Here is a 25,077-nt window from a genome sequence, read left to right as displayed (position 1 = left end):
GTTCCGGACCTTGTGAGTCGAGTCAGGAGGCGCGAGCCACCTGGCCTTACTGAGTTACACTACTCAATATGGCAGCCATTGGCCCCGTGTGGCTCTCATTAGGCCGTAGAAATGTTGGTATTATAAATTGAGATATGCTATAAGAAATACAGCAGATCTCTATGAATTAGTACATATAGCTATATATTCAGTATCTCATTCGTCATTTTTATGTTGAATATGTGCCAAAATGATCCGATTTTGGATTGGCTATGCGAAGTAAACTACAGGATTTAAAGCAATTTCTCCTGTGTCATTTTTATTGCTTTTTAATTTGGCCGCTTGAAAAATATAAGATTATATCGACGACTCCCACTTGTAGTTCACATGATATTCTTTTTGCCCAAACAGGACCATGGAAATGCTCGCTCAATATTTGGGATAAGGCAGCTTTCAGAAGACTGATCACGGAGCAGCTACTTCTGTGTAGACCCAAGCAGGGAGAGTGTGGGGCTGTCAATCTGGACAATCATCATCAAGCCCTTTCTCAGCCCAGGGTCCGGACCCTCTGCGGAACCTTGCTAGGTTTCTCATATGCACAAAATCTTGTTAGCATTCAGCTGCTAGGAAGCCAACAAAGGCAAGCTGAGCAAGGCCCCACAAGGCCTGGTAAGAAACCCAAGCTCTGGTCCCCAAGTAGGGCCTGATCACAAGTTGTGGTTGAGTCTAGAGCAATGCTCAGAGAGGCTGCAGAAGATCCACCTGGTTAGGCAAGAACCAGCCCCCAGGAAGTGCCATCTACCGCTCCACATTTTGTTACTGTGGGTGGCCCATGTCACAGAGGAAGGGATTAGCTCGGATATCTTGTCCAGGGCTGTCACTCTAGGAGCCACCAGCACCCACTCATATGCCATCTCCCGGAAGCTACACAGGAGTCCTCAGCCCTGTCTGCAGATAACCACCTGAGCCAGCTCTGGCCCTTTGGATAATCTTACCCTGGCAGCTTCGATTGTCATCCAGTAAGATGTAGCCTGGTGGGCAGGAACAGAAGTATGTGCCAGGCTGGTTCACACACTCATGCTGGCAAAGGAATTCGGAGAAGCTGCACTCATCCATATCTAGGGGTTGGGGGTGGGGTGGTAAGAGGAGAGACAGGTTACATTTGCCATGTTAGTATCACAGAATATCTGAGATGGGGCCTGAGTAGTCCTCCACTCTAACTCATGCATTCTCCTAATAGATACAAGGACTTTACTGCCACAAAGATATCAACTCACGTCTTGAACACTTCTGACCACAGGAAGCTCATCACCCAGTGGGCCCATTGAGACTTGGACAGCTCTAATGGTTAGAAAATTCCTCAAGCAAGCTTCCCACATCCTCGCCTATGGCTCAACCGCATCATTGACTCTGTTGCTGACAATGTACTTGCACTGTTGGAAAGCCCCTCCTCCTCTGACCTGCCCAGGGGACTTGGATTTGCTTATGCACTTGGGTTATGGGTGCAGACCTCTTCCCCAAGGCCCCAAACCATTCCCTGGGTCAGGTTTTTCACTGGGCAACCTTAACAGGGTCCGCAAGGGAGGAACAATATTGTTCCCATTGCCCAGAACGGGGTGGAACCCATTACATTCAAACATCATTGGACCAAAAAGAAATGTAAAAAATCTTGTAAGAGAAAAGTTCAGGGTGTCCTGGGGTAGATAGGCCCCCAGTCTCCTATATTCTGCCTGCCTTGTTTGCTCCTGGGACAAGGGACATATTGGCCGCTAGCCAGCCTGAAACTAGCCAGGCCAGGGCCTCCCTCTGGCTGTCCCCATGAAAGTAGAGGAATCTCAGCAGCAGAAGCAGGAGGTCCAGAAAAGCCAGCCCTTCAGTCACATACAGAGTTTGGCAACAGAGTCCCCATTTGTGCCTCATTCAACAAACACGCCAAAGAAAACATGTTTTTCTTGAATTTGTTGTTTCCCGAAAACTTGCTTTCACTAGTTTCCCCATGTGACATGTCCTTGGATTACTCTGTAACTCACGGGCCACTGGTGGCTCAGATCACCCAGAGAGGCTGTCAGCAGGAAGCAGGTCTTTCCCCCACGGTGGGAGAATGCCAGGTGTGACACACCTGCATCTGACAGGGAAAACTAGGCTGATTCTCTGCAGTAACATCTGTTTCTACTGGGTCCCCCCAGAGAGAAAGAGAGAGAGAGAGAGAGAGAGAGAGAGATGGATCCCTGACCCCAGTACACCATGTCACAAAGAGGTCCTTATTTATTTCTATGAAGTTTTCAGGTGCCCTTTCTTCTTTTAGGAGACTTAGTAGTGACACTGCCAATTCTTGAGACTTGCTATTTGCCCAGCATGGGGTGGGGGTGGGGGTGGTGCACGGGGCGGGGGGTGGGGGGGGAGGCCGGTGAAAGGAACTGACATGTCTCAATTATTTAATCCTACCTCAAGCCTGCCAGGGAAGCTCTGTCACTGTCTGTATTTTCCAGAAGAAAAATTGAGGCTTGCAGAGGTTAGGCAATTTGACCGAGTTCACAGATAATGAACAAGTAAATAGAAAAGCTGGGATTTGAACGCAGCCAACATCTAGATTTGATGCTAGTAAACACGATGCTGTAATATCCCCCTGAGTAATGATGTGCAAGACTTCCAACCAATGGATTTGGGAGGGTCCTGCAGTGGGGAGGGGGATCCCCCCAACAAGGTTAGCTCCAGTACAGATGGGGGGGGCGCAGTGACACCCACCCCTGCCTTGCATTGAGGAGGAAGGGGGAGTAACTGACCTCGGCTCTAGCTTTATCTTTGGGTCCACAATTCCCAGACATCACTCACAAAGGGCTATGCTCCACCCTCCATTAAAAAGCTGAAATCCAAGACTGGTTTCTGGCAGGGAGCACACATTAGACCATTTTCATTCCTCCCCATGAAAACCCTACCACGGTTTCCAGGATCAGATCTGCCTAGTGAAGCCATAAGGGACCAGGAAACAAGGCCGGCAAGGGTCTGGTGTTACCCAATGGGGCACATTGTGACCGCACAGTGAGGACAATGTTCCCTGGGGAGATGGAGGGGCATAGATAAGTAGGAAAGTGCAGAAAGAAACTCTTGTGTCACACTTTTATTCAGGGCCATTGTTAGTCTGTTCATAAAGTCTGTGGTAGACAGAGGGTCATATCACCAAGGAGGAGTTGGCCATTTTAGGAAAAGTGAGTCAAATGAAAATCCTTGCCAAGCCAGCAAGGATTTGAGTTCTTCAAGAAGTTATAAAAAGTCTGCATGGATAGAAATATCACAACCAAAGTCCTTGTACAATCAATACATGCTAATTTATTAAAAAATAATAATAAGAGCAAGGTGCCAGTGGCTCATGCCTGTAATCCTAGCTACTCAGGAGCTGAGGATCGCGGTTTAAAGCCAGCCCTGGCAGGAAAGTCTGTGAGACTCTTATCTCCAATTAGCCACCAGAAAACAGGAAGTAGCACTGTGGCTCAAGTGGTAGAGTGCATGCTTTGAGCTGAAGAGTTGAGGGACAGTGTCCAGGCCCAGAGTTCAAGCCCCATGACTGAACCCCCCCCAAAAAATTAATTAATTAAAAATAAGGGAAAGAAGATAATCCAAAAGTTCTGAAGATTTCCTTAGGGGAGTAAAAGTCAACTACTGTTTTTATGAGACATGCTCTTATAGCCACTGAATGAAGGTGGTTAGTTAACTGGGTGGTTGTTGAACTAGGAGTAAACAGGCTCAGAAAATTCCTTGGCTAAAGAAAGGAGCAAACAATAGAAGCAGAACTTGAACTTAGCTCCATTTGGCTCAGGAATCTCTCATACTGGCTCCACAGGTGGCCAGTAAATAAATGCCTGTGGATCTGCAAGCAATTCTGGAGAAAGAACAACCTCATCTTGTAAGCTGAACATCCCATACCTTTGGTTTCATGGCCCAGATTCCCCAAGGAGTACCACAGTGGGGAACGGAAATCTAAGAAGAAAGTGGCCTTTCATGCTGCTGAGTATTTTTTTTTCTGCGTCTAGGACTTTAATCAGGCCAAGGTTCTCTGTAACTGTCTGCTTGGGGCTCTGACAGGCAGGGCCTGGCCCTGGCTAGCAAGAGGCTCTCATTTGTTTCTGAGAATTCGATCTCTAGAAAAACTTTAGCTTCCCCTGAAGCTAATAAACAAATCTCATTCATAGCCCAGGTCAGTTCCTGTCACAATTTCCATTGTGTAGAACAAAAGGATTTTCACACCGTTAGCACAGCCCATTTATCTTGGAAAGTACAGGGAAGCATTATTAATTCAGACTTCACTAATGATAACTCTTGATATTGAAAAGTAGATGGAATGGATTTTACTTTTATGTAACACTTACAAAAGAGACAGGAAGAGGGGAGAGAAAGTTGTTCCTGGCTCTGTGTGAGATGTTACAGAGTAAACACAGGCCAAAAGTGGCCCTATTCTCAAAAGAGTTAATAGTTTATCAATAGTTTTGTAACTATTGAGGAAATTAAAGCTTAACTTTCTGGGGAAAGGAGGAGGTTAATAGGAGCATTAAAATAGAGTCAACAAACTAACATGGGTAGAGACTGACAACTCATGCTTGAAAAGTCAACAGGCTTGGCATTGGTGGCTCACGCCTGTAATCCTAGCAACTCAGGAGGCTGAGATTTGAGGATTACTGTTCAAAGTCAGCTCAGGCACCGAAGTCTGAGAGACTCATCTTCAATTAACCAGCAAAAAATCAGAAGTGGAGTTATGGCTCAAGTGGTAGAGTACCAGACTTGAGTAAATATGTTCAGGGGCAGCATCTATATGAATGAAATAATCTAGATTGAGGAAGATAAATGTTTCATGCCCTCTCTCTCCTATGTGAAATCAAGATCTGAAAATGGAATGGATGACAGGAACGTGGAACTGTTTGAAATATGTGTACGGAAGGGGGGACCCAAGGGAGGAGGGAGAGAGAAAGGGCAGGGTAGGGAGTAAATCTGACAAGTATTTCATATACATGTATGAAAGTAGACCAGTGAAACTGGCTAGAAATTGTTTGGAGGGGAGGATAAGAAAGAGTAATAGAGAGGGTGGATTTGATTAGATAGTATATTATGTGCATGTATGGAGATATGATGAAAACACTCTGTGCAATTAGCGTATGCTAATATAAAAACAGAGAGAGAAAAAAATCTCATTCATTCAACATTCAAGCTTTCATTCACCAGTCCAAGAACTATTGATTACATGGCCACTTAAGTGCCAGGCCCAGAATTGGGTATTGCGTATTGGTAGATTGACAAAGCTCACAAAATATATGCACTTATGTGCAGGATTTATTTATTCAATCCCTCCTACCTAAATGAGCTATGCAATTATCCCTGAGGCACTGCTTTCTATAAATACAACCTGTGCTACCCCAGGACTGGAGCAGTGCTGGGTGAGAACAGAGCTCACATAGTAACAAGCAAAGTTGGGTGTCTCCCTTCCTCATCTCAGACCTGCACAGTTCCTCCACTGACTTTTGCATTAAGGCTCAGATGACCAGGAAAGTTAGACTCCACTCACCCACCTCACAGGTTCATCTCTTTTCTGGTGTGATTGTAATCCTATGACACTGGGAATCATCTCTAACATTCCTGGACTTGTGTCCAGGAAATGAGAGGAAACATCTGTGAAGGAAATCCTTGCCCCACATCCCTATACCCTATATACAGATGGAAATCTCCAATGCCAGGCCCATTACCACTGCAATTGACGCCATCATCCTCCAGTTCATATCCTGGGTCACAGCGGCAGATGAAAGAGCCATAGGTGTTGACACAAGTTTGCACGCAAGGGTTCTCAGTTGCACACTCGTTCACATCTGCAGAAAGCCAAAATACATCACTGACTTCATACAACAGAATAGCCACACTCGCAAAGAAGAAAACCCACACCAGCAACAAAAATCTATTATGGCTAGAAGTACAGAATTATAGGTACCAAGGATCTCCATCTAGGACCTATCGAATTACAATGTCAGACTATTGTCCACTGGAGGACTAGGGCCTTTATGTGCAGGCCCTTCTGGGATAGCCAATCAGGAAGGGAGAGAAACAGCATATATACACAACAAAGGTGAATATATGTATATCATTTGTACATATTCTTGCTAACAAATCTGCTATCTAAAGGACACCCACAGTTTCCAGATAGTACTTATCCTTTCCCTACATTTGATCACTAATGAGCCTTCCACTCATCCTTACTATTTGTGACTAATCTAATAATATATTTATTATGTAGAAGTAGCTCCAACTACCTGAATCCTTATAAAAAAAAAAAAAAAACCAACTCTGCTTTGGGACCATCTATAGGTTCAGTAGGCTAAGATGACCATAAATGGGGCATTTATCAGCTTGAGCATGGAGATAGTTTCCTATCAAAACTAATGAAATTATGTTTCTGCAATAGTGAACTTTATTGTACATCAATTCTACATCAACAAAGCAATGTAAATGCTGTTGTAGATTGAGCCAGGCCCCAGTCCACATGCTAACAAGATCTTGGAAGTAGAACATGAGTCAAGGGTCTTTCCACAATCCACAAGATTCATATCTCATGGCATCTTGGGATGACAGAGACAAGGGGAGCCTTTCTGATGTTGGCATTGATCAGCCCTCTACCAGCGTCATATACTCCACATGCCGAATGACTGAGATGCCCACTGTGGGGGTCTTCTGCCCAGCTCAACTTCTTAAGGTTCTGAATAGTGTGTTCTCAGAAGCTAAGATCTTCATGGTGTGAGTTTGAGGGGCTCTACACAAAAGAAAGGATTCATCTCATGCTCACAAAGCTCCTGAATTCTGCTGTCTTTGGAGCTCTCAAAGGAAAGAAATACATGAATTCCCTGTAGCACAGGCCCACTGAGATTCCAGCCTTCTCTGGTGACCATGTGAGGTTGAATTTTCTCTACCTGGGCTCAGCAGAAATCCCATTGCTTAAACTGAGTGGTGAGGTCACATGGGCCAGTGCTAGAATAGATCAGGATGGAATTCCCCAGCTTCTGGCTCCACACGGGTCACATAGAAATAAATGAGCTTAGCCGTATCCTCCCAAAGCTCACAGTGGCTTCTGAGAACAGAACTGAAAAGATCCCAGCCTCTGGGCCTAACTGCCCTTCCCTGCTAGCCCTCGCCGAAGTGCCCCTCTACATCCTGAGAGGGTAACGCCTGATGTGCAAGGTTGGGAAGCTCACCCTTGCTTTCTCTCTCAACTTCATCAGCACCTGAATGCCTGACTTTTGTCAATTGTCTTACCCTATTTGAGCCTGGACTTCCTTATCAATGAGCAGGACCACAAACACCTGCCTGCCTATTGTTAGGATTCAGTAAGGATAACGGCCATACCATGCTTTGAGGAGGATAAGCACTTTCACATGGGTGAGGGGCTGAGATGGCAAAAGCTCCATGGCGGCCAGGTGCTGGTGGCTCACGCCTGTAATCCTAGCTACTCAGGAGGCTGAGATCTGAGGATTGCGGTTCAAAGCCAGCCCGGGCAAGAAAGTCCGTGAAACTCTTATCTCTAATAAGCCACCAGAAAACTGGAAGTGGCTCTGTGGCTCACGTGGAAGAGTGCTGGCCTTGAGCTGAAGAGCTGGGGGACAGTGCATGACCAACCAAAAAAAAAAAAGCTCCACAGTCCATCATAATCTGTATTGCCTACTACTGCTGACACAACATCCCGGTGGCTTCATGCCCAGACCCAAGTGCCCGCTGTTTTATCACACTGCTGGGGTTGGCATTGCCAAATGTATTAACTGCTCTTTGTCACACATCCGTCTCTGAGAGGCCTAAGGACACATGTGGCTTTTGGCTTTGCTATGCATGGCTGCCCCTCTGGAGGTACTGGCGGGGTTGCACCATGCCAACCTCTGAGGGAAAAATCTGGGCTGGCACCTCCAGGGCCCAGCCTTGGCACCAAGAAGTCGGCATCTGCCCTAAGCAGCTTATCGCAACAGCAAAGGAGCCAGGCACCCGCTCCCTGCTCCAATGGGAAGGAAGGGCCCTGCTCTCAACTTCCTCAACCTCCAGGCCGGGCTCTGTTCTCACAAGAAAACCACTTCTCCTGGCAAGTGGAGCCCGGCAGAGACTTTTTGGAACTATTAGCCGAACCAGCTTTGGAGGCAAGCCTCACAACGAATCCAGATTCAAACCCTTGAACGCTGATGCCTTCCTGTTTACCCAGTGATTTAGATATGATTAAACTAATGGAGACATAATATCCTCTGACTGGCTGGCCAGGAGCCTGAGAGCCAGAACTCACTCAAATAGTGTGACAAGTAAATGGGCCCAGTGGAACCTGGTGGCCGGCTCCAACAAAGACCTCATTCTGGTCTCTGATGCTGCCAGGGACTGGGGTGCCTGGCTGAGGCTAGGGTGGGGAGCCTGGGGGCCAGAACTTGTCCTGTGTTAATTCCCTGAGTCTTTAGTCTCTCCTTCACTTCCTGAGAAGAAATCTTCTGATGGAAACAGAGATAGACACGCAGCTTGCTTTTCTTACTGATCAACATTCAAAGTGAGCATGTGAAACAAGAAACTGCCTTTCTTTCATTCCAACTTCTCAGGCCATGCTGAGAAAAGTATCTTCCCCCTGGCCCCCTCCAACTCTTTCCTAAGCAACAGACCCCCCTCCTGGCATAGGTCAGAGGGGAAAACCTCAAGTGAGTGACTTTGAAATTATTCACAAACCCTTGCAACATGTGTATGCATTCCTTTTGTGATTCATCGGGAGATAGAGGACCCTCAGATCCCTCACTGGTCCTCAGGAACTGAACTTAGGGATACAGGACATGTGAGAAATTGTCTGATAAGTTAGAAAGCTACTGGCTAGCAAACACAGAAAGAGAGGCAGCTCCACAAACCCAGATGACTGTAATTCTGGACTCTACAATACTCAGAGCACCTTCTGAGTTGTTTCACATTACTTCAGTTCAGGTCTCAGGTTTCTGTAAGCCACGGGGATGGGGGAGACGTGACAAGGATTAGGAATCCACTTTAACGACCGTGTTTCACAGACAGGAATAGTCATGCTCTGAAAGAGACTGCATCTCTTATTTCATACCACGTCCAAGTTCTGCACATCACATACCTTGGCAAGACCTTCCATCCTCATTGAGGGTGAAACCAGGGTTGCATGTGCAGGAATATGATCCAGGAACATTTGCACAGAGCTGCTGGCAGTAACCATAGCGACATTCATCAATGTCTGGAAACAGAAATACAAGCAGGTAAGACAGCTCTCCCGGACACCATCACCAGGGGGATGTGTCAAGAATAGAGCTGCCCTCTGGGTTATAAGAGTCCACCACTGTACAAACCATTGACCTCACGGAACCCTCTTGGTTTCATGAATACCTGAACCTCCCCTGAAAGTTACTGCAAGAAATGTCTTCTTTGAGTAGGCAAGATGGCATCTCCAAGTTTATGAAAGTCTAAAATGTAACAAAGATTTCTGCAACATGAAGGTTTGGCTCTGATTCCATCTGAACCTCTCACTGCCCTGGGAAGGGACATGTTAGTTTAACATGTCTGAAGAATTCACAGCAGTGCTCCAGTGTGCTCCCTGCCCAGGCCCATGAACAATTAATATGTCCAGCTGTCAGGAACAAGAGCTGCTGTGGGCCAGGATGAGCTCTGCAGGGCTCCAGGGAGCCCTAGGAATCCACTAACCCAAGGATGTTTGCATTCCCATTGGCTCTTGTTCTTGCACCGGAATAAAACTCTGGATAAACACACTTCTTCTGAGCCATAGCTCAGGGAGGCAGCAGTACAGTGGTGAATGGAGCTGTTCAGCAGAGCTGGGTAATCTGACCTCCCTCTCTGTCACATATGCCAACCCACAGGGAGCTTGATGTCAGCAGGAGAGCACTTCTTAGAATCCCTGGTTAAGGGGATGCTAGGCTAGACAATTCATTCCTGTAAGGCAAGGTGTCTTGAAAGAAACCATCAGCCTCTGGGAGGTGACAGTGGCCTCACTGTACAGAGTCCTGCTGGGACCAGTGCATCCGATTGAAGCTAGAACGAGTCCTATTCTCATTCCTTCTTCTCCCATGAAATACCCACATTCCCACCATATCCTTGGAAGCCTCTGGATTAAGCTCACACCTCAGCCTCTGTTGTTAGCTTCTTCTACCTGTTGTCAAAAAGCATTCTACTTTCCTAACCCCAGCTCAAGCTTTTGCTTCTTATTCAATCCTCATCAGATTCTAGGCCCTGTCTTGTGACTATATTTTCTCTGACACCAGCTATGTCTAACCTGGCCCAGCCCACTGCCCTCTGAAGGCTGAGCAGCTCCTGCTTGGAAAGCCCATTCGCTTGTACAAGTTCTTCCCATGGTGCAGTTGGGCAGGTCATCCACACCTGGGGAAGCAGCAGGGGTCAACGAGGAGACCTTTCTTCTGGGAGTGCCTGAGAAGAAAGGCAGCCCCTGTCTCTCCTTTTCCTGTGAAACTAATGCCTCCAAAGGTGCACAGAAGGCTTGACAGGTAGCCAGCCATGGAATTTGCATTTGGAAAGAGAAAGAAAAGTTTGGCCCAGTCATGAATTCCGCCACAGTCAGGAATGGCCTTCAACTTACATGTGAGCATGAGTGGGCTGTGCCACACATAGCACTGCATTAGGCCCCCATGGTCATCCCTCCCCAGATTTTCCACTCTGGGGAAGAGAACAAGCCCTCCCAGGTAGAGGAATGTCTCTGTCGTTGGCACCCTTCAGATGGAAGGGTTTCTTAGTCCTAAGGTTTCTATAATGGGCCACTGTACCCTGGTTTCCTCTACCTCTCTAGCACCCCTTGCTGGTGGGAAAAAAACATGTGTGCAGCAAGACCTCACGCTAAACCCAACTAACTCTTTGTCCCAAATTTTCCTCTTCTTTGAGCTTATCTCTGCCCCTATTAAAGTCAGATGACATAATATCTAATCTCTCTTTCCAGCTCTGAAATCCTACATGTGAAGTTCCTGTGCAAACAACTGTCTCTCCCGGATCTGCTTATGTTCAGATCAGCAGCATCAGATTTTCCGTTAAGAGCAGAGGTTCTAATGCACAGGGGCTGTCATATTCACGAATGCCCGTGTGCACGAGCTCTTCTGTGCATGTCGGGAAAGGAGAAGCAGGCCAAGTCTAGGCGGCTTATCAGAACATGTTGGGCAGGTCAAGGGAACAGACCCAAATGTAGTCTCAACCAAGACAGACTTGGAACGAGTCTCCTTTGTAATTTTCCCCCCTTTTTTTCTTTTCTTTCCTTTCCTTTTCTTCTTTTCTTTTCTTTTTGGTACCAGTTGTGGGGCTTGAACTCAGAGCCTTGGCACTGTCCCTTAGCTTTTGCGATCAAGGCTAACATTCTACCATTTGATCCATAGCTCCATTTCCAGATTTGGGGTGGTCAACTGTAGTCATAGTTTCACAGGCTTTCTGTCTGGACTGGCTTCAAACTGCAACCCTCAGACCTTAGCCTCCCAAGTAACTAGCATTGCAGCCATGAACCAGGCTTCCCTCTCTTGTCAGCTCTCTTTCCCTCTCTCTCTTTCTCTCCCTCTTTCCCCCTCCCCATGTTCCCTTCCCCATTTCCCTTCCCTCTGCCCTCCTTTCTCCTTCCCTCCCTGCCTCCCTCCAGGATTGACTTTCAGGCAATAGAATAATGTCTTGGGCCATTTAAACTAGAAGGACTTTTCCAAGAAAATACAACCTCAAAATCACACCCTAGAAGTAGAAATTGAAGTGACAGCTAGAGATTGCCATGGATTCATTCACTTGGCTAAACCAAGTCTAGATGGGAGGAGAGGAGAAAAGCCCTCCAGTAAAAATAAACAGAAAGATCGCGTGGCAGGTGGCAACTGCAAGAGGCGAAATTCTCAATTGGTGACAGCTGACTCCTTTGGGATGGAAAGAAAGATTACAGCTAATGGGGTGGGCACTGTGGGGGGCAGACTCTGGGGCGGGCATCAGGGATGATTCTGGAAGGAGATGATGTCTGATTGGAATCTACCGACTGTCTTTTGAGGCATGGAATATCTCTGTAACTAATCACAAGTATTCCCTTGGCTTAGTTTTATTTCTAAGTAGAACAGAATATCCCTCACTTTTATCCCTTCCTGAAGGAAGGGATACACTTCCTGAAGGTAGGGAGAAGGACTAGTTAAAATCAAACTTGAGCCCCTAAAAAAGCCATAATGATGATACAATAGTGCTGGCGGCCAATGACTGCAGTTGGTGGTGATACAGGTAAGCCCATTCATGGCTTTCCACACCACCCACCTATGCCCACATCTCACCGTATCCTTGGCAACCACCCACTTCCCAGAGTCCCTGTGAGCCCCAGGAGCTCTTACCTAAGCACTGGCCTTCCAAAAGCCAGTAGCCATCGGTGCAGGAGCAAGTGTACCCGCCCTCCGTGTTGATGCAGATCTGGGTGGGGTTGCACTGGTGAGAGTCCGTTGCACACTCATCCACGTCTGTAACACACAAATATTCCAGAGAATGTCACTTGCATCTTCTTAAGGACCCTGGAGCCACCAGGTGCCAGCCGCTTGTCTGTGGTGGGTGAGACGAGATGGATGTTTCTACCCAGGAGATGCAGGCGTACCCTGATAGGTACTGTTAGGAAGACACTGGTGTCCAATTGAGGGGGGGGTAGCAGGATTAGTGTGCTTTCATAAAGGGGAGCAGCTGAGGCTGGAACACATAGCTTTTGTCCCTCTTCTGCTGTACTATGCCCTTGCTCTCCGAAAGGACGCCACCTAGACAACAACCACGGCTTGATTTAGAAAGGCATTCCGTACTAGATGTGTTTGTTTGCATGTTAAAGAGGGTTCTGTGTGCACAAGACTCTGCCATCCACTGAGAACCTAGCAGAAGAAAAAGAAATGTTCCTTGCCACCAGAAACCTGACTGTATTTGTCCGGGAAAACCATTTGGATGAATGCTCCCTGGGCTTCCTGGAGCCTGTGGTCTTCTGGGCTAACAGAAGGATTGGAGTGAAAACACACACCCATCAGGTTCATCCCTGCTCCTTAATGGACAGCTTTAGGGGACAGAGGTGAAGTCACACCCACAGCTCTGTCTCCAGGGTGTCTGGTGCAGGCACTGTCTGTGCTCCAAACATCCTTCCTCCCTTTCTCCCCTCGCCGTGCTTGAGAGGAATGCACCCCAGATCCTGGGAAGAAACTCCTGATGGAAGTCTCACTTTGATCTAAAGGAGGAGACATTTTGCTAAGTGTCCATGCATGGATTCACTCCAGAAAGATCAATGGAACAATCAGGATCTGCCTGGCCACCTCTAAGGCCTTTCTGCTTTGTTGCCTAGTCTCCTCTCCTTCTCCTTTCCTCTCCCCTGTCCCCTCCTCTCTCCTCTCCTTCCCTCCCTTGTCCCCCCTTCCCTCCAGTACCTTCCTGTTCTTCCACTTCACTGCAGAGTTTGCTCCTTTATAGCCTCTCCTCTACCAAACAGGCCATTGTGCATTTGGAAATAACATTAAAAGCTTCCATTCACTAGTGGCTTCTGCTCATGCTTATTCTCACTGTACTTTAGTGAACCCACCTTACAGATGGGAAAACTGAGCCAAGAGAGCTAATAGGCACAAAGCCAAAAGCTGAGCCCAGGCCTCTTTGCCTATTTGACTCAAGGCCACTCTGTGCATGAATGACCAAGGACATGGTTAGGATTCAGCAGAATGGGCGGGGGGTGGGGGGAGCAGCAGAACATGGAGAGAGCACTGAGCTTTTGCTTCATTTCCCATCTTGACAGCTTTATTCTCATCCACTCAGATGAACACTTAGAATATGTGTGGTGGAAGTGAAGGGACCAAAGCCCAAGAGTGTGAGCTTCCTGAGACAGAGCTTTATACAGCACAGGACTCTGCTGTACACAGGAGGCCAGCACAGCAATAGGAAATTTTCAACCAAGTAAGCAATGAAGCCTCACGACACCTCCACAAACCACCAACCATGGGCACCAACTTGATATTAACAGCACTGATCCGCTGTCACTCCCACGTGACCAGATGGAGCGGGCTTCACTCCTCTCATCAGAGACCACCTCCAAGAGCCTGCCTCCAAGATGGTGGCGCCTTTGTTCCATTCTCAGGCTCTGCCTATATAAAGTCTCAGCACAAAGGCCCAGCCCAGTTCTCAGTTGAAAACTCCTGCCCTGTCCTTCTCCTTTCTTTCACCCCAGCTCTGCCCACCGAGCTAGACTTCCCAGGGGAACCAGGGAATAATGCTTGGCCAGTGGCTGTTCCTGCCCCAATCCATACTGAAGCCTATGATAATAAATAATGCTGCTATCAGCCAGTACATATTTATATTTTCTCAGTGGGGAGTGATGGATGACAATTGTACCCTGGGAACAGCATTGCCTTAGGGATTTGTGTTTCTTTTCCTGCCTTGATGGGACTGAAGGGTGAGAAAGACCAAGGCAATCACAAGTTCCCATGACTCTGTGTTTGTGTGACTTGTGGCACATGCAATGTGCCCACAGCATCCTTGAGAGAGAAAAACCAACAGCACACACACAAATCAGACTGGGCTTAGAAGCCACATAGGACCTAAATGTGGGTGCACATGCACACTAGCATGTTCAAAGCATTCAGGCCTACAAACAACATCTTTGAACTCCATCTTCCAAACAAAAACAAAACCTCTACCAATTTTAAACTGGGCACAGGTGGCTCACACCTATAAGACTAGCTACTCAGGAGAGAAGAGGATCATGGTTCCAAGTCAGCCCAGGCAGACAAGTCCAAGAGACTCTTATCTCTAATTGATCAGCAAAAAGCAGAAAATAGCTGGGCACTGGTGGAGCATGCCTATCATCCTTGATACTCAGGAGGCTGAGATCTGAGGATTGCAATTCGAAGCCAGCCCCAGCAGAAAAATCCCCATGAGACCCTTATCTCTAGTTAGCCACTCAAAAACTGATAGTGGAGCTGTGGCTCAAAGTGGTAGAGCACTGGCCTTGAGCAAAAGAGCTCAGGAATAGCACTCAGGCCCTGGGTTCAAGCCCCATGACCAACAAGAAAAAAAAAGGAAGAAAGTAGCATTGTAGCTCAAGTGGCAGAACACCAATCTTGAGTGAAAAAAGCATGCTGTCCTGAGTTCAAGCCCTGGACACACACACACACACACACACACACACACACACACACACACACACTTGTTCCAAGCTAACACAGCCAGATTGATGGTACCTCATTTCTGCTGATATATGTGTAAAAATTCAAAATTGAACTTTCACTAATCCATCGACTAGATTGTCCATATAAAGCATACTCTGAGAACTCAGCAAGCATGTGGAGTCTGAAGTGTGTAGCCCATCATTACTTCCTCAGAGCATAGCTGGTGTAACACTGTGTCTATGGAACAGGCTCAGTCACTACTGACTGAATTGTCCATTCATGATGTTTTAAGCCCCCAGATGGGCTTTTCCCAGCCAATCTGTCTCCTGACAGGACCAGCGTGGTCTGTGCACTTGAAATGTAGCTCTTGCCCCTCCCCCCCACCACTGTCACCCACACCCCTGATGGAGCTCAAACTGGGAATGTTCGCACAGTGGGTTTCCACATCACATGTTCCAGCTCCGGGCTGGATTGCTTACATTAAATACATTTGACTTAAATAACAGAAGGAAAAATACATCGAACCACTCCAAGGACATTCTTTGGCAAGGCCTCCACTTCTGCATCAGTGGAAAAGTACAAGTTTCGGCAACCTGAGCAAGTGTCATTATACTCGTGTGCAAATTGGGTCTTATTTCTTTCCCTGTGTAATAGCCTGGAGAAAAGAATGCCCCTGTGCTTGCAATCATTCATTCACTCACCCGTTCATTTGTTCTTCATGTTCTAAACTCTGTGTGTGTGTGTGTGTGTGTGTGTGTGTGTGTGTGTGTGTGTGTGTGTGTGTGTGTCCTTCTAATTCTCCAGGCCAATCAGGAAAGCCAGTATCATCCATAGTCCCTCCCACTGGAACTTTACCCTGCTTCCTCTCAGGAGCTAACCCTCCACCCTACTCCCTGGCCAGCTGCCTGGGAACTTGGAGGATTTTACCATAGCAACGGTGGCTTGTTTCTCCCACATGGGTCAATAGCCATCTACTGTCCAGGTGGCCAGCACACTTGCAACTAGAGGAAGGTGCTCACTGAATTTTCTGGAACCTAGAAAAACTTCCTGGGAAGAAAGCATCATGTGCAGGAAGCAGCTGACCCAGGAAGCTGTCACTCCTTCCTTTACACGTCCCCAACTGCATATCAAGCTACGCATGGGCAGGTGTGCTGAGGCCATGTGAATAAAGGAATGTTCTTTAAGCCCAGTTCAGTTCTCACAGAGGCTGCAGATGGAGAAACCAGCCTCAAGACATCACAATACAACTGTCCAACGATTCTGAGACAATAAGATGACCAGTTCTTTCCCTTCTGGCTCAACAGACATCACAAAAAGGGACCATAAGCTGGGCGCTGGTGGCTCATGCCTATAATCCTAGCTACTCAGGAGGCTGGGATCTGAGGATCACGGTTCAAAGTGTCAGTCCGGGCAGGAAAGTCCATGAGACTCTTATCTCCAATAAACCACTAGAAAACCAGAAGTGGCACTGTGGCTCAAGCAGTAGAGCGCTCGCCTTGAGCTGAAGAGTGTAGGGACAGTGTCCAGGCCCAGAGTTCAAGCCCCACAATTGACCAAAAAAAAAAAAAAGAAAAGAAAAGGGACCACAGCCCGCGATCTCCTGTAAGGTTTAGTCCTTCAGCTTTGTGGGCAGAGCGCTGTTGGTTTATGCCCATTCTGTGTCCTCTCCTTAGGAGAAGGCTACTTCTCACTTTTCTGTCCCATATAAAATGGTTCCAAGCTGGGTGCTGATAGCTCACCCCTATAATTCTAGCTCAGAAGGCTGAGATTTGAAGGATCAAGGTTTGAAGCCAGCCTAGGTAGAAAAGTCTGTCTCAATAATAGTAATAGCCGGGCGCTAGTGGTTCACACCTGTAATCCTAGCTACTCAGGAACCTGAGATCTGAGGATCATGATTCAAAGCCAGCCTGGGCAGGAAAGTCCATGAGACTTTTATCTCCAATTAACCACCAGAAAACCAGAAGTGGCACTGTGGCTCAGTGCCTTGAGCTGAAGAGCTTAGGGACAGCACCTAGGCCCAGAGTTCAAGACCCGCAACTGTAAAATAATAACAATAATCATAATGATGATGATGATGAAAAACAGCTGAAGGTATGGCACAAGTGGTAGAACATCAGCTGAGTAAGCGAGTCAAGTTAGGTCAAGTCCCTGAGTTCAAACCCTAGTGCTGCCAAAAAAAAAAAATGTTTTTAATGGCTCCAAGAACAATTCTAGTGTTAATGTGCAGTTTAATACCTAGAAATTTCCATAGGTAGTTACAACAAACTTAATGTACTGCCACAAATAGCTGTGAATGTTTCAGCATAAAGAACACGCGTATGCAGGCCAACTATTTATTGTATTTGAATGTGTCTATTATGTAGACATGCATTTACATTTCCACATTTATTCCTGAAATTTAAAGAGAAAATGCCCAGACTGTGCCTAATACAAATCCTAGATGAAATAAAAACCTCTTTAAACTGTGCAAAACAAAGCATGAATGGTTCCTCTGTGTCCCTGGGAAAACATACTTGAAGTCATTCTCTCTGCACCAGGAAAAAATAAAAAGGCTAAGATCTCCCCAGAAAAAAAGAATAAGAACTTTGGGGGTGAGCACTGGTGGCTCACGCCTGTAGTTCTAGCTACTCAGGAGGCTGAGATCAAAGGATCATGGTTCAAAGCCAGCCCAGGCAAGAAAGTCCATGAGACTCTTACCTCTCATTAACCAGCAAAAAGCTTGAAGTAGGGCTGTGGCTCAAATGTAAAAGCACCAGCCTTGAGCAAAAAAGCCAAGTAAGAGTGCAAGGCCCTGAGTTCAAGTCCCACTACTAGCACCAAAACAAACCAACCACAAAAACTTTGGAAGCAGATATAACTGGTGTGGTGGTAGTGGTTTGTGTCAGCGCTGTTAACTTGATGAACACAGAACCAGTTTGCTAACTTCTCAGATCCTTGAGTGTTCTGAAAAGCAGAAATGTCCACACTAAGCTCAGTAAGTAGGTGCTCAGGAAATTTTAGTTCCTTCCTGAATGAGATGTCTGGCTTCTTCCACCTGCAGGCCCTGTTCTAGAATTCACCAAAGACACCAAAACCACAGCTCTTCAGCTCTGTGGGCTATGGGATAAGGTGAGGCCTATGCACTCACCACAGCAATGCGCCAGCCATACGGTGGGGGTGGGGGTAGGGGCACCAGTCACACGGTGGGGGACTGGGAGAAGAGGTGGAAAAGTGGTGGGGTATATAGCTTCGCAAGGCCTCGTTTTCTCCTCTGCACTCAGGCACCAGCGAATCCATTCCAGGACTGTAGGCTTGTAAAACCATAATGTGTATGTGCCCTATGGATTTCCACAGCCATGCGTTCAAATCTTACACCATCTCTGAATCTCTTCCCTTCTCTCCCACCTCTAAATTCCAATTCTATGAACAAGCCAAGGTTGATCTGGAGAGCGAGAGTCTGTAACCTCTGCCCAAGGTCTCTGTTCAGTGTGAGAACAGCCAGCAGCCAAAGGCAAACATTCTCGCTGGGTGACATTGGGAGAAGCTGTCCAAAAGCACTTGGAAGAAAGAGTACACCTTTCCAAGGCCTCCATACTTCCTTTTTTGGACATGGCAAAAATCATTTCCTTGGTAGTAAATTTTTACCCAGTGAAATAACATATTTTCCCAGCTTGATTTTGTTCCTCCTTGCCCAAGATAACAGGGTTTGATAAGAGAGCAGAAAATAACAATGGTGCATTCCTATGCCTCCCAGCGAAGCCAGCTTCAGTCCTGCTGCTGGGTTGTGTCGGAGCCATTTTTCAACCAGACCGGCCCAGCCAATGTTGGAAGATACACAAGACCAACTTCCCAAACACCTGCTTAATTAAAGATCGCAAAGCTGGAGAACTCACTCGGTAGAATCCGAGGACATCTGCACTCCATGTGGCTTATGGTCCTGGCATTCATTAGGAATCACATCTTCCTGTGTATGGCTCTTTTCCCAAAGCTTGATATTTAGCATGGAATACCAAAGCTTGCTCATTTTGCACCTCTAATTAGGCAACAAATATGCAGTCTGTTTTCCAAACAAGTCATTTCCTCTTGGAGAAAAGCAGCTGGAATTGAAGAGCCAACATCTCCGTGGAGATTCTACGTTTCTATCTATGAAGTGAGAGCTTAGAGAATTTTTGCTATGATCATCTAACAGAGACAAACAATGCAAGTAATGAGGATCATATTGTTTGGTTCCTGTGTAATTATTTTCATCCACAGAGTGCTTGGTAAACATCAACTGATGATGGTTGCTTTCAAACAGGGCAGTAAATTGGCCAAGCCCATTTAACTTATGCCAGTGTATGGGCGGACACTGCAGTGGGGGAGGGGAAGCACATGGCTCTTCCTGACTAGCCATCATCAAGATGTTGGGACACTCAGGAGAAGGGAAGGCCCATTCTCAATCTAGAAATGGTTTTTCAAGGGAGTGAGGCTTGGACATTTATGGTGACTGTAAAACAGACAGATCTAAGGCTCAAATATATGTGTGTATAATATTTATATATGTTACATATATTATATATTATACATATAATATATAATATATGCATATACAATATATATGTATAATATTACATATATTAGATAGATAGATAGATAGCCAGTCCTGGGGCTTGAACTCAGGGCCTAGGCACTATCCCTGAGCTTCTTTTGCTCAAGGCTAGCACTCTACCTCTTGAGCCACAGTGCCACTTCTGGCCTTTTCTGTTTATGTGGCACTGAGGAATTGAACCCAGGCTTTCATGTATTTCAGCAAGCACTCTACCACTAAGCCACATTCCCAGCCCTCAAAATGTATTTTTCAATTACTAAAATTCTTGTCACTTATTCCCTCAGCAGAGATCTTTTGAATGTATATAAGCCAGCAGCCCAAACTCTAGCTACCCAAGAGTAGCTTGACTGACAGCAGTCTGACTGTACTAAAATGTTTGGTGTACTCCAAGCAACTTGGCTAAGTTTGGGGAGGCATTTAAGAGGCTAGAAGAGAGTTTAAGTTCTCAAAAATCAGATGTTGATTCCTAACTGGAATCATTGTCTCCACTAGCTACAACAGTACAACAGGCCCTTAATAAATGTAAGTTCTACAATGGAGGATCCAACTAACCACAGGCAGAAGACATATGGAACCTGATCATATATATAGACCACCTCAAATACTCAAGTCTCCTGCCTTAGCCTCCCAAGTGCTAGGTTTGCAGGTATGCACCAACAGACAGTCATCTTTGTCATTATTCCTGAAACAAATACAGTATAATAACAGTTTATATAAATATTTGCATTGCATTTGGTATTATAAATAACCTAGAGATAAATTAAAGGGAAGATATGTGTGAGTATATGCAAAGATGGTGCTATTTTATACAAGAGGTTTGGGTGTCTAAGGCTTTGGGCATCAAGATGGGCTTCTGAAACACCAGTCTTCCACAGATACCAGGGACCACTGCATTTTGGGGTGGAGCCTTATGAAAGCCCTAGCACAGTCTAGCCAAGCGAAGGCATTTCTGGCACACAGAATTCAATTCTGCTGTGATTCAAATACAGTGGCTGGGTGCCTTAACTTAGGGATCTTGCGCCTTGAAAGTTGCTCCCTCCCTTTTGTACTGGTAGTGTTTTTGTTTCCTATGAGTGAACTCAATCCTCTAAATCTTAACTAAGTTTTTAGAAACACTGTCCCTAAGTAATGACCAAGAGTACAAAAATTCCAAGGAAGAGAAAAATAGTGTCTTTCTTCCAATACAGAGGTCTCATTTTCTCCACACACACCCCCACAACACCCCTACCAAATCTCTCATGGGGATTTGAACTCAGCAGCCTTGTGCTCTCACTCTGCTTGATTGATAAGCTGGGACTCTACCCACTTGAGCACAGTTCTGGAGGCTTGGTCTAAGATCAGGGTTCTAGCAGGGGCCTCTGAAAAGTCTGAGGAAGGCCTTGACATGGTGGAGAGAGAGATCAAGGATTTCCCTCCCTTCTAAGGGCTGGACCAATCCCTTGGGAAGTCTCCAGCCTCCTGATGTCATCCAAACACCCTCACCTTCCAGGGCCCCACCTCCACATCCCATCACACTGAGGACCAGGGCCCCAAATGTAAGTGGAGACAAACACTCAGAGCAAGGTGGTTGGCCTGATGGAGGTAGCTGCTTCCTCTTTTCTCCTACAAGGGCCTGACATCAAGGTTTGCCCTCAGCAATCATGGCAGGGAGGAATGCTGACCCCAGAAGGAAAAAGATGCATCTTCCTGTCCTCAAATGAGCCGTCCGCAGGACCTCATAGAACATCACTGGAAAATCCAACCTTATCTCCCCACCTGGAACCAAACGCTCAGCCTGGCACTGGGCTGTGAGAATACCCAGGTGTGCAAACTCAGCCCAGGCAATTAATCAGTCTAGCAGCAGCAAGCAGCAGCAGAAGCAGCGAGGATTCCCTGCCAGCTCTCTCTCCACGTGTGATAATGGAGTCCTCAGGTGCACTCTTCCCACGCCTTGGGTGAGATGACCACCCTACCACTGGTTAACCAGGAAGTGTCTGTGCACCATGGACTTCTTATCTCTAAAAATGCAGCTACCACCACCTGCCCTCCTAGAGCTTGCAGTTGAGTAGAGAAGACAACATGTACAGCAGGAAGGGTCCAAATTTGGGAAGTGAGAGCAAGTCTTGGCCACTGGGTGATGGTACAGGGAAATGTTCTCGCACCCACCCATTTCTCAAACCCAAGGTCTCTTATGGTAAGAATCAAGTGACGATGGCTTCTTCAAGAGGTGGACCACTGAGAGACATGGTGGCACTGTCCAGAAAAAATGTACTCATTACCTGATTTATGTAACTGTAACCCCTCTGTGCATCACCTTCATAATGACATGAGGGAGTGAGTACTTATTACATTACTTATGTAACTGTAACAGCTCTGTACACTACCTTTACAATAAATTATTTAAACAACAAAAAAAAAAGAGCTAGGCACTGGTGGCTCACACCTGTAATCCTAGCTACTCAGGAGGCTGAGATCTGAGGATCATGGGTCAAAGCCAGCCCGGGCAGAAAACCTGTGAGACTTTTTTCTCCAATTAACCACTAGAAAACCAGAAATGAGGTTGTGGCTCAAGTGGTAGAAAGCACACCTTGAGCTGAAAAACTGAGGGACAGTGCCCAGGTCCAGAGTTCAAGCCCCACAACTGACAAAAAACAAAAAAACAAAAACAAAAACAAAAAAGAAGAGGTAGTTCAGTAGTAGAGTGCTTGCCTTTCATGCATGAGGCCCTGGGTTCGATTCCTTAGCACCACATAAGCAGAAAAAGCTGGAAGTGGTGGTGTGGCTCAAGTGGTAGAGCACTAGCCTTGAGCTGAAGAGCTGAGGGACAGCGCCCCGGCCCAGAGTTCAGACCCCACGACTAACAAAAAAAAAAAAGAGAGAGAGAGAGAAAGAGAGAAAAAAGAAGTGAACCAGCAGGTGGCTAAGAATACAGAAAGTCCCCCTTACTAATGGATTTATTTAGTACACATAGTTTTGACCAAGTTCAAAATAATAAATAATTATAAAAAGGAATTTCAAAAACAAAAATGTTCTCTCTCCCCCCCAATCTGATGTGTGTGTGTGTGTGTGTGTGTGTGTGTGTGTGTGTGTGTGTGTGTGTGTGACCTAGCTCAGCTGATGAAGAGAAACTCATTGGATGACCTGTTTAGAGGTTCCTTGCCCTTCATTTTCTTTTCCTTTTCTTTCTTTCTTTGTGTGTGTGTGTGTGTGTGTGTGTGTGTGTGTGTGTGTTGGCTCTCATTTTTCAGCTATGTGATTTTTTTTTTTTTTTTTTTGCCTGTCCTAGGGCTTGAATTCAGGGTTTGGGCACTGTCCCTGAGCTTCTTTTGCTTAAGGCTAGCACTCTACCACTTGAGCCACAACACCACTTCTGGCTTTTTCTGTTTATGTGGTACTGAGTAATTGAACCCAGGGCTTCATGCATGTTAGGCAAGCATTCTACCACTAAACCACATTTCTTGCCCTTAACTATGTGACTTAAACCATTTAGTGGAAGTTTTATTTGTTAACCCCTGATGTTCTCGTGTGTTAGAAGACTTGATGCTGATCCTTATTCCTGGACTTTGGTGAAGATCACATGTAAGCAAATGTCTTAACACTGCCAGGCACATAACGTGTCCAGACAAGGCTGACTGTATAGCTTCATATTCAGAAATGGAGGACCGAAGAAAGAGGGAAAAAAGGGAGGGAGTGGCAGGAGAATCTGCATCCTAAATGAAGAGAAAAAGAGGAATTGAAACCAGATTCGAGTCCAGGAGTGGCTCCCAGTGACTTGGGGGTCGAGTCTTCCTCCTTCTGTCTCCTCCCCTGAGAAACTGGGTCTCAGACCTTTGTGTCTGCGGAGGCTGGTAGATCTGAATCCTCTGTGGTCCAGGTGAATGTCTGGCCCTCACCACAAATGCCCGCTCCAAATGGAGGCAGGGCTGAGGAGGCCCTCTGGAGGGGGCAGGAGGGAAAGCCATTGCCAAAGCTGAAGATACCCACAACTTGCCTCTGCCACCAAAATGAGGGCACAGACCTTCCCAGGGAGAAGCGTCAGGGTACAGGGTAGCCTGAAAGGAAGAGGGACCCTCACCTGATGCCACCTTAAAAGTACTTGGAAACGAAACCAAGCTATCTTCTACTTTCTGCCCATGTCACAGAATTATTACAAACACTGCTTCAACCAACATTATGTTTCTAAAAACATTAGGGCAGATATTGTCATATGGTACACATAATGCTGCAATACAGGAACATGGTTAGGATGTCCAAAGGTTGTTACAACGTAGACATGTTGTTAAAAAAAACTATGGTAGACCTTAGGAGAGGAACAGAAAGGCACAATGCCTATGTGCATATGATCATACAAAATAAGATTTACTGAAAGGAACTCCAGGAAAAGAAATCAAGATTTTTCTTTTCTTTTTTGCTGTTTTTTATTTTCTTTCCTTTGTATGCTGTTTGTTGATTTATCTGTCTTCGGGAGACTAAGGGGGAGGCACAGAAATGGAGGGACAAAGGGTGACAAATGCAGCAGTGGCACTCACTACATACTATGTGGAATATGAACTCTACAACTTGTGGGTGGGATGGGAGGGAAAAACTGGGAGAGAGCAAGGGAAGGGATGACATTGTGCAAAAAGAACTGTACTCTTTACCTCACTCATGTTACTGCAACCACTCTGTACATCATCTTTATAATAACAAGAAAAATATTTAAATATTGTGGGCAGTAGCACATGCCACTATCCCAGCAGTCACGGAGGCTGAAACTGAACTACAAGTTCAAGGCCAGCCTAAGCTTCACATCTAATCCTGTCTCCAAAAAAGAAAAAAATGTGCTATTTCTTGCTATTTGCTCTGAAATAAAAATGCTGGAGTACCTCCCTGTGAATCTTTTTCAAGACATCTGCAAATATTCTTGGAGGGACTTAGAAAAAGACAAAAGCTGTCAGGTACAGTGGCTCACACCTGTAATCCTAGCTACTCAGGAAGCTGAAATCTAAAGACTGATGGTAGAAGCCAACCTGGAGGAGAAAAGTTGTGAGATTCTTTTTTTTTTTTTTTTTTTTTTTTTTGGGTCCGGTCGTGGGGCCTGAACTCTGGGCCTGGGCACTGTCCCTCAGCTCTTCAGCTCAAGGCTAGCGCTCTACCACTTGAGCCACAGCGCCACTTCCGGCTTTTTTCTTTTTGCTTATGTGGTTCTGAGGAATTAAACACAGGGCCTCAGGCATGCAAGGCAAGCGCTCTATCACTGAGCCACCTTCCCAGCCCAAGTTGTGAGATTCTTATCTCCAATTAATTACCAAAAAAGCTGGAAGTGGAGCAGTGGCTCAAGTGGCAAGGTACTGGCCTTGAGTAAGAAAAGGTCAAGGATAGTGCCCAGGCCCTGAGTACAAGTTCCAGGATTGGCACCAAAACAAAACAAAAAAA

General features: G+C 46.2%; 1 protein-coding gene across 1 annotated transcript in view; it reads right to left on the bottom strand.

Moving 5' to 3' along the window:
* The window catches only part of Fbln5 (fibulin 5), a 69,772-nt gene that overhangs the window by 11,498 nt on the left and 33,197 nt on the right, over positions 1 to 25,077 (bottom strand). The window contains exons 5-8 of the mRNA XM_042692575.1: positions 12,333 to 12,455; positions 9,095 to 9,211; positions 5,709 to 5,828; positions 975 to 1,097 (exon numbers count right to left, since the gene is read on the bottom strand). Of these exons, the coding sequence (XP_042548509.1) occupies positions 975 to 1,097; positions 5,709 to 5,828; positions 9,095 to 9,211; positions 12,333 to 12,455 (483 nt within the window). The remainder of the gene's footprint in view (positions 1 to 974; positions 1,098 to 5,708; positions 5,829 to 9,094; positions 9,212 to 12,332; positions 12,456 to 25,077) is intronic.

This window comes from Dipodomys spectabilis, unplaced genomic scaffold (assembly GCF_019054845.1).
Source record: "Dipodomys spectabilis isolate Male_0828 unplaced genomic scaffold, ASM1905484v1 ptg000157l, whole genome shotgun sequence".
NCBI classification, from domain to species: Eukaryota; Metazoa; Chordata; class Mammalia; order Rodentia; family Heteromyidae; genus Dipodomys; species Dipodomys spectabilis.
Note: the sequence above shows the minus strand (reverse complement) of the source record. Positions and strands in the feature narration are given on the sequence as shown.